Raw genomic sequence first — 10,241 nt, 5'->3', positions numbered from 1 at the left:
AGGATATTGGCGGAGATCGTCAAAGATTTCTGGCATTTTTGTCTTCAGAAGAAGGTCACTGTTATTGCTGAATACCTTCCCGGTCGCACCAATCTGATTACGGACTGGAATTTGCGTCACCTTCGGGACTTCAGCAATTGGAGACTTCATCCTGGCATATTCCGTTCTCTCCTCCAAGTTTGGGGCCAGTGTCAGATCGACCTGTTTGCCTCTTGTCTCAACGCTCAGCTTCCCCTGTTTTTCAGCTGGAGACCGGACCCGGAAGCCCTGGCCACAGATGCATTTCTGCAGACCTGCCCATCGCTCCTGTGTTACGCCTTTCCCCCGTTTATGATGATTCCCAGAGTCCTAGCTTGCACAAAGCGTTATCAGTCAGAGCTGATTCTGATCACTCCTCTGTGGAGGGCTCAAGCTTGGCTCCCAGTTCTCCTGGAAAATGTGTTGTGCAGTGCCGCTCCTTCTTCCCCAGAAGTGGAATCTCTTGCTGGATCCTCTCGGCAATCCGCATCTCCTGATCCAGTCAGGCAATCTTCTTCTACTGGCATGGCGAATTTCGGGGATCACTGGAAAATCCCAGGCCTTTCGCGAGACGCTTCCAGATTATCAGCGAGGCTTGGTCACCCAACACTCATAAACGCTACACAGGGGATTGGAAACAATGGTGTGATTGGTGTGTTCAACGGGAGGTTGATCCCGCTTCAGCAGATGTCGCTCTGATCATTAATTTTCTAGCTTCCATTGCCTCATCCGGTTTGGCTTACCGAATAGTTAATAATTTCAGTTCCGCCATTTCGGCAGGCCACATCCATATTGATGGTAAACCTGCTGGTGAGCATCCGTTGATTTCCAAATTGCTTAAGGGCATTCGCCTAGTGAAGCCTCCTTGTCCCAAGTACGTGACCTTGTGGGATGTTTCCATTGTTTTGCGATTTTTGGAGGACTGGCCTTCCAGTTCCTTGTTATCTCGCAAACAACTGTCAGCAAAACTGACTATGTTATTATGCCTTGTGTCCTGCAAACGCGTGTCTGATGTTCGAGGTCTGGACCTAGCGGGTTGCAGTTTTACGCCTGACGGTGTTACTTTTGTTATTTCCAGACGCACAAAAAATAATACCTCTTCGGTTACCTATGCTTCTTTTCCCAATAATCCCAAACTTTGCATAGTTCAATGTGTAAAAGATTATGAGGTGAGTACTGCCTCTTTTCGTCCCGATATGCATGGTCAATTGTTAATTGCTTTACAGAAGCCTTTTCGCCCTGTCGCCCCAGCTACATTGGCCCGCTGGGTCAGATGGCTCATGTCAGAGGCTGGCATTGATGTCCCTATTTTTGGTGCACATTCTGCACATGGGGCTATGGCTTCTAAAGCATTCTCATTGGAAGTGACTTTGTTTGACATTATGAAGGCAGCTGATTGGTCTTCTGACTCTGTGTTTAAAACCTTTTATTACAAATCAATTGATCATATTGCTTCTGTTGTGGTGGATCAGCTTTGAACAAGCATAATCGGAGCCTCCTGTCCTGCCATAGAATTCAAAATTTGCGAACATACGTGACAAGAATTTTCAATTCTATTAATGACAAGGAGGAGAGGATTATCCCACCCATATTCTGCATTTGCATATTATATTGTTATTGATCATTGCTAATTACTTTACTGTATTTTGTTTTATTGTTCCTTGTTTTTACCCCCCTATTCTATTGAGATTCTGAGCATTTGATGTTTATATTATGGCTCTATATCTCTTTTCAGGATCTGATCCGAAATAGAGGTTGCTGTCCGACACGATTTGTCCTGTCTGACGGTTATCTTCGCTTCCAAGTTGTCTATGTCATCAGGCATCCTGTTTTTCCTTCTCTTCATGGATTCTGTTGTCTGGTTCCTTCCTTCTGGATCTGCATATTGGATTGCCGTTTGGTTTTAATTTTTGACCTCTTTTAGTCGCCAAAGAAAGAAGATTTTGTATTCTCTATGGGACCTTTTATACCAGTGACTCTATGATATGTCATGTGATACCCAGATGTTCATGGGTATTGTAGTTTTATTTTTATATACTGTTTTTCTATTGGCTGCTGAGCATTTCTAATAAAGAAATGAGAAAGCATAATCCTCGCCTCCTTGTCCTTAACAGAATTGAAAATTCTTGTCACGTATGTTCGCAAATTTTGAACTGTCTCTTGGGGATATGGATCAGGTAGTATTAAAACACAACTCACTGGTTCTTCAGTTAGCCACCTCGGAAGGATGAAGAGAGAAGATATTTGATACTTGATAACGCTAGGCTATTGAGGACCATAAGTTTGCATCCATGGGCTTCCAAGAAGTATTTCGTTCATGCTGGGAGTTGTAGTCTTGGTGCACTGGTACTGAGCTAATGGGGCTAGCACACCAGATTACAAGATAAATAAAAGGACAGCCCACGAGTCTCAAGTGGCCCACGTTCATGCTTACGTAGGTTATCGAGTGCAGGTTTTGGCATGGCATTCTATGATTGGTAGCCCTTATTTCATAATGTGATCAACAGGACTACAAATGGCAGATAGCCGAGAAAAAAAACTGGCCAGGACGAGCCGCACATGCATTGGCCTGGGAAACTTGCGCTCCCTGAAAAACCTGCTTGGCTACATACATAGTGGCATAGGTGAAAGGAAGTGATCTGGGCAGCTGATATTCAAACCTGAGACCTGCAGAGTACATCCATGTCACTGCAGCAGGCGCTCAACCCACCTATCTGAGCGAGGCCGAGGCTCGGGCCCCCCTGCGGAACAGCCCTGCCTCTGTTCCCGCCACACACTGGCCTCTTTGATGACTCGAGAGCAGCTCTCCTGCCGCCCTGCAGCCCGCCTGCCAAATTGGGAACTTGCGGATTCCGTGTTCCCTTTAGGGAATGATAATTTGCAAAGACCTTTTTTATGAAAAGTAAAAAAAAAATGGTAGAATGGAACCATTTTGAGGCAGAAAAAATAACTCTTAAACCCTGAAATAGTAAACGGCCGCTCCTCAAACGTCCGAAGTTGTTGCAGGGCGAGGGACAGCCGAGGAGCGCGGCCCGAGCCGTGTGCGGAGGTCGGATGGAAACTGATTAAACGGCCGACAGAGTTGCATGTTCCCGTGACGAAAAAACAAGCAGCGTGACGTGGAATCGGTGTGACGCAGGAGTGGACCGTTGAGCCTTCCAGAAGCTTCTCCGGTGCAATAGGAGCAGCGCGCCTTGAGGTACAGTCGTGTGAATGGAACTGCCAATGGGCGCGTCCGTGAGACTCCAGAAAGAATATTAATCAAGAGCCAATAGGGTATGATGTCTGTAGACTTAATTCGGTCCCATGAATTGCCGGACCGGAAGGCAGGTGACTCTTGCAACTGTTTCGAAGTGACTATAACCACTCAAGCAGAAGAGTTATGGCTTGTTGACTCCGACCCGGATTCCTAGTTGCCTCTATTGTACGATCTCGTGAATATAAACGACCTTCTTCCTGGAACTTCAGACCTCGGTTGGTCCACTTAGAATATTTATATGAGAAACTGGACTTTTGCAGACATTCTGCGTTTACATTTCAACATATGTATGTCTGCAAGATATACGAAAGGGTTTGGTGGTCCAAATGACTGGCACTTCAAGGTGATTTCGATGATTGCGAGCCCGTTGAAGACATCTCACCGAGGATGGGCCGACGAGGGCTGCTGGCGTGGGTTTTGCGCTTGGCAATCTTGCTTGTGGTGCTTCGTCTTGCCATGTCAGTCTTGTCCATGTTGACCTGCACTCTACACTTTCCAAACGAGAGTCTGACATTAGCGAGAGTCAACAGACCAACAGGGAAGGAAGGACATCGGTCAATGCAGGAGGACCGTGACGAGCAGCATCATAACTACGTCACCAGCCTCAAGAGGCAGATTGCGCACTTGAAGGACGAGCTTCAGGCACATGACCAACGCCTGAAGAACATGCATGGGCCCCAAAGTGACTCGCTGGCTGTGGGTTTTGAAAAAGGCAGCCCTGAGGAAACCCAAACAGGCCTTCTTGAGTTCTTACGCTCCCAAGTTGAGAAGGCTGAAGTCCGCTCTGGTATGAAGTTGCCAAGTGAATATGCTGCTGTGCCTTTCGAAAGCTTTACCCTTGAGCGAGTCTATCAGTTGGAAATGGGACTGACTCGTCATCCGGAGGAAAAACTTATAAGGCAAGATAAGAAGGATGAGCTGGCTGAAGTTATCCGGACAGCCGTGGAGACTCTCAATAGTCCAGATGATGAAAGCAATGTCAGCCACCATAAATATTCCAACTCCGATTTCATCGAAGGCATTTACCGGACAGAAAGGGACAAAGGTACTCTGTATGAACTGACCTTCAAAGGAAAACAGAAACATGAATTTAAGCGCCTCGCCCTATTCAGACCCTTTGGCCCCATCATAACGGTGAAGCATGAAGAAATCAATGCTGTGAACGTTCTCATCAATATCATCGTCCCATTGGCCAAAAGGGCAGACAAGTTCCAACAATTCATGCACAATTTCCATCGAGTGTGCATCCAGCAAGATGGCCGAGTCCACCTCACCGTAGTCTACTTTGGAAAGGACCAGGCACAGGAAGTAAAGACTATACTCGAAAACAAGGCCAAATCTGCTAATTTTAAGAACTTCACTTTTATCCAGTTGAACGAAGAGTTCTCCAGGGGTAAAGGGTTAGATGTCGGAGCGCGAGCTTGGAAAGGCCCTAATGTGCTGCTTTTTTTCTGTGATGTTGACATATACTTTACAGCAGAGTTCCTCAACACCTGCAGGTTGAACGCACAGCCAGGGAAGCGTGTGTTTTATCCAGTACTCTTCAGTCAGTACAATCCTTCCATCGTCTATGGACGCCGGGATGCTATTCCCTCAGTTGAGCAACAGGTGGTTATAAGGAAGGACACTGGGTTTTGGAGAGACTTTGGGTTCGGTATGACCTGTCAGTACCGTTCAGATTTCATTAACATAGGTGGGTTTGACCTGCACATCAAAGGCTGGGGTGGAGAAGATGTGCAGCTCTACCGCAAGTACCTGCATAGTAGCCTGATGGTGATCCGAACACCAGTGCGGGGGCTCTTCCACCTTTGGCATGAGAAGCGGTGTCCGGACGAGCTGGCTCCGGACCAGTACAAGATGTGCGTGCAGTCCAGAGCTGTGAATGAGGCTTCCCACGGCCAGCTCGGGATGCTGGTCTTCAGGCGCCAGATCGAGGCGCACCTGCACAAACTCAAACACAAAGCAGGAGCTAAAAAGCCATGAAGGCCAATGGACTGTTTCTCAAAATGGTGGCATTTGGTGTAAAGGTCTCAAGCTTCACCTGCTGAGTGTGAGCTCAATGTCTTGGAGCGCTGCTGTCTTTGTGGACCTCCTCAATGCCCTTTGACTATAATGAAACTTACTACTTGAAAGACAGCGTCGTTCTTGGCCACCATCGGTGACCCAATTAGCTTTAATGGTTTCTTACTACTCGAAAGGTAGTGTCATGATTTGCCAGGCTCTTGCACTTTCTACAGTGGTCTTCGGTGTTGTATGAGTCTCAAGTGTGAGCACAGCCTAACTTTTAACCAGCATCAAGTGCACTATTTACTTTCCTGAAGTTGTCCCCCACATGGGACTTTTAAGTACTCCCTTAAAACCTTAACTTTTGGCCTCAGACTCTCAAATCATTTGCCATTCGGATATTAGTAGAAGCTAGAAAATTAACACAATCAATAGTGAAGTGGAAAACAAACCAAAGAAAGAATTAAGTGGAACGTAAAAAAATGTTTAAACTGACAGCTTTATTTGAATTAGACGTTGCCTCTTGCCAAAGAGCAGAACCTATTGCACTCCATAGACAGCAAACCGAAACCAAGAACTACAAGAAGGCAAAGAAAAGGCAAAAATAAATACCATTTGTAAAACCGAGCTATCAATGTAAAAAATAACTTTAAACATTGATGACAAATGAAAAGTGAAAGCAGCTCAGAAATAACATCATTTACTACGTAAAAACGGCCACTGTCGTCATTGTGAATTATTAAGTGCACTTTTTTGTGAGTTTAAAAAAAATTCTGAAACGTAAAATGTCACTGAGGGGTTAACTCTCAAGGAAAAGAAAAACACAAGAGAAGAAAATTAGAAATGCTCAGGTAAAATCTTGTCTGTTCAATAGCAGGGGGCTTGGTTGTTGATTCATAGTTGCCAGGTCCTTCCCATCACGTGACACCTTCAGCTACTCCTAACATTACAGCCAAAAGCCCTTTATTTATGCCACTTGTAGTTCCACTTTTCCCATTATACGGATTGGTCTGCAAGGCCAAGCATGCAGCCTGATATTAGATGATACAGACATGAGAATCCTGGGTAGGGGCGTCTCCATGTGTTTGCAGAGCCACGAAGAAACCATAAGAGTCAGGAACAAAAAAAATGAAAGGTTGTGTGTAAATAGATGAAGCGTAGGCCTTTCAGGCGGTTAGTGTAGCGGAAAAGCAGCAGGGCTAACAACTTTCCCTGTTCTTTTTCTGTGAGTTGCTCAACCACTCCGTGTATTTTCGTTACATTCCGGGATTCGTAGTGTTCGTTTTATAATTAGGTCAACCGAACTACCTATCCCAGAATGCAATGGAAAGTACCTGGACTTGCTGACCCATTCATACGTGGAACAGGGAAACTTGAGAGCTGTGAAACAGCACCATGATATGTATGAGCTCTTAAGTTAGGGCATGTTTTAATGAACTCTGTGTGCAGGACGTTTAGGACTGTGCATTTAATGTGGAACAAGAAACTTAGCTTCTGGAATGCAAAGTATTGATGTTGGTGACTAAAAACACTTGACTAGCTGTAGATATTGGGTGTGATAATGGGCCACTTGACTGCCCAGCAGCAAGTCCTAGGGTATCAAAAACACATTTTTCAAGGCTATTTTGCAACCCTGTCAATTGTCTCTTTGTTCTAAACTAGTGCACCTTTGCATTGTGGGACTGTTAGTTTTATTTTTCCTATTTATGCGGCCGAACAAGTCCCATAATCATTAACTATACAGTGATGGCTGACAGAAGGGGAATGTCTTACTATGGGGACTCCCGGCAGCTATGTATCTAAGGTGACCTCATTCCTATAGTAAAAAACCTGGCCCACCTATGCCCATTTCCCTTTGAGAGAAGATCCAGAGGCAAATAATGTCAGTGACAGGGGGAGAGGTGTCCAGCGTAGGTTCCAGAGGGCTGCATCCATTCTAGATTATCAGGATAGGCACTGTGTCAAAAAGTTCCATTTAGAATCACCTAAAGTAAATACATCTATTGTGGCTTCCATGGATTCAACCCTCCTCGACCTGCGTTGGTCGCCCATGCCCCACGCATATGTATTCCAGAATCGATTCTGCTGTAATTATAGATACATTGGTTAGTCTGTGTGAAAAGCGTTAGCGGCTCGTTTATAACTTTATCCCCATATAACCATTCCGCACAATTCTTAGAATATGCATCCACATATAGTTCAAGCAGATTGGGTGGTGGCGGGGGCAGAGGGGGCTGATTTCGAGTGCCAGGGTGTTTGGAAACGCTACAGTGCTCAAATGTGATTAGTTAGTTCCATGATCCATCAGAAGTGTTTTTCGTGTTCCTGGAATCAAGTGGAGGTGGGGGGAAAGGGGGCTAGATAGAAACAGGCTCTATTCTCAACAGGCTCAGCTTTACAGCACTTCACAAACTTTCTTCTCATCTGCCAGCTGGTAACACACCTTCTCCCTCTCGAACCATTCCCTGAAAAAGTCAAGGAGTACAGTCGAGGGCTTGTTTCACGTCCATACCTTTAATGAGAAACCTTGACCGGCTGCTTGGTTGTTGATTAATAGTTTTTACATTTCTAATGCAACGTTTAGAGAAAAAAAAAAGCCACATATGTTGTTGGCTAATGAATTTTAAGCTACGCGTTCACATTTTTAGTAAACACCAAGGGCCGCATTTACAAACCCAATCCACCGCCTGTGCGTCACTTTTTTAGACGCACCAGCACGCAGTAAGCCTGCCCATATTACAAGGCCACCTAAAGTCACCCTGCGTGACTTTTCATGGTCTTGTAAATATGGGCCCCTTTCATGCATTACTCTGCATGAAAGGGGCGTTCCATGGGTGTGACTGTGGATGTTCCCACGCAACATCCATGGGACCTGACACATTTATAACGTGGCACGTGATTTATAACGTTTTGTAAACCTGAGAATGCATCAGAATCCTGTGTCTCCCCATGGGAGGCGTTGGAGTGGCGCAACAAGGAGAAATACTTTTTTCCATTTTTTTCCTCTTTCTAAGCGTGCTGCATTCTGCAGCATGCATGGAAAGAGGAAAATGCCATCAATGATTGTTTTTGTGCAGGAAATCATTCCTGCACAAAAACAATCATTCCCCCAAGGCAGGAACCCCTGCAAGGGTGTCTGTATTGGCGCACAGCAGCTGTTTGGGCGCCGGCGCAAGGGAGAAGAACAGCAATGTGCCATATCTTGTAGATATGGTGCATTCTTGCCCTTTTCTTTTGACGCATGTCAGCGCAGCAGGAAGGCTTGCTACGCTGCAGTGTATCAAAAATTATAAATGAGGCCCCAGTATTTACCAAAGTTTGGGGATAGTTGTGGTCAGACTTTGCAGCTTGGTGTTTTCAACTTGCATTGCTTGTGCTTGAACAATGTTAAGTTATTTTCTTGTCGGTACAGACATTCTTTATGTCGTGTTGCAGTGGGTTTCTATTTTCAGATATCTTGCCGCTAAATTGGAGAACGCTTTTTAATCATCAACCCGTTGGTGGAGGCAGAATAGTGCTGATCGGTACCAGGTCATGTGGGTCACCTTGGGTCAGACTGGCCTATATAACAATCTGGCAGTGCCAAATAGCTGCCAAGTTTTCAGTGTGCTTATGTGTGACATTTCTCTGCTTTCAGCATGCTTATGTGTGAAATTTCAATACATTATGTGTGACACAATACATAATGTGTGGCACTTTGAGAGAAACTTCATTGCAAGTATAACAAGGGAGTCATGTTTCTGTAATGAGGTAAATGTCTGATATTACCTGCATTTCCTTCAATGTACGGTTCAAGTAACCAACGTAAAAGAACCATGTTGTCCACTGCGGAGCATGGATGTAGAACTGTGCAAAAGCCATTACCAGGCCACAGGGGTGCCTGCATGAAGGATGCAAAGGGAGAGGTGCTCCAGCATACTACACCATTTGAAAAAACACCTGCCTTCTGACGTACTGACAAACCTCTATACACAGCCCCCATAACATCGTTTGTTGAAGTGGACATAATCACTAATTTATTTACTTACGTTATCAATTGGGTAGTATAAGTGCTTACTTTGAGCAGGTGGTTTCTGGTGCTCAGCACTGGCACCTAATTCTCAACACTGGCACTAATGATAGTCTACCACATGGCGGTGCTGTCTGCCTAATTTTGAGATAAGCACAACAACAGTGTTTAATAAATCAATATACATTAAAAATGACAATTAGGACAATTCCACATCATACATATATAGTCTGAATTGTCACACTTGTAGGCATGCAGTGGTTAGTAGTTGTGTTGCTGCTGTCATTGGCAGCGCTGGCAGGGGCAGTGGTTGGTGCCAGCTGCAATGGCCTCCTCGGAGGGCTCTGGCACTTATTTATTTTTACAAATTAAATACTTGGTCATATGCTAGGACTTTACCCCCAGCAATCCTAACATGGTGCATCGTTGTAATGACAAACAGAGTTGTGACGAGACATTACTTCCGAAATCACAAATACGCTATCACCCTGCAGTCCATAGCTGCACAGTTAAGGGGGATGTACAGGCACTCGGAGAAACAAAATGTAGTGTGAACGGGGCCTTTAGATGGGTTTACATGTGAAACAGGCTGTGGCTCGTCAGTCTTTCAATCACTACAACTTCGCATACGAAAAATGCCTTATTATTTTTGAGGACAGCATCTCCAAGCCTGATGTGCAGCGGATATGCAGATACTGCCTGTTAAGGATGGGTTGGACTGTGGCAGCACCATGACTCTTGCTGATTTGCACCACCCTGTGAGCTGGAAGTGCCCTGCAAGCAACAATCAATCGTGAAGCCGTGATGGTGTGGATTCGTTAAACTGACCTCAGTTCACTTCGCCAATCTGGTCACAATGCCAGCAGATGCAGGAAGAGCAGCAGCCCTCAGGGCAAAGCTACTGAGGTACTTGCATCAATGCCCTGGATTTGTGCACGAGTATGTGATGCC

General features: G+C 45.3%; 1 protein-coding gene across 1 annotated transcript; it reads left to right on the top strand.

The window, feature by feature from the left end:
• The first annotated feature begins 2,896 nt into the window (after positions 1 to 2,896).
• Positions 2,897 to 5,992, top strand: CSGALNACT1 (chondroitin sulfate N-acetylgalactosaminyltransferase 1). The gene has a single exon (XM_078684631.1). It carries the CDS (start codon positions 3,665 to 3,667, stop codon positions 5,258 to 5,260), a length of 1,596 nt encoding a protein of 531 aa, XP_078540757.1. The 5' UTR covers positions 2,897 to 3,664; the 3' UTR covers positions 5,261 to 5,992.
• Positions 5,993 to 10,241: the final 4,249 nt, after the last annotated feature.

The sequence above is a fragment of the Lissotriton helveticus genome, chromosome 3_2 (assembly GCF_964261635.1).
Source record: "Lissotriton helveticus chromosome 3_2, aLisHel1.1, whole genome shotgun sequence".
Taxonomy (NCBI): domain Eukaryota; kingdom Metazoa; phylum Chordata; class Amphibia; order Caudata; family Salamandridae; genus Lissotriton; species Lissotriton helveticus.
Note: the sequence above shows the minus strand (reverse complement) of the source record. Positions and strands in the feature narration are given on the sequence as shown.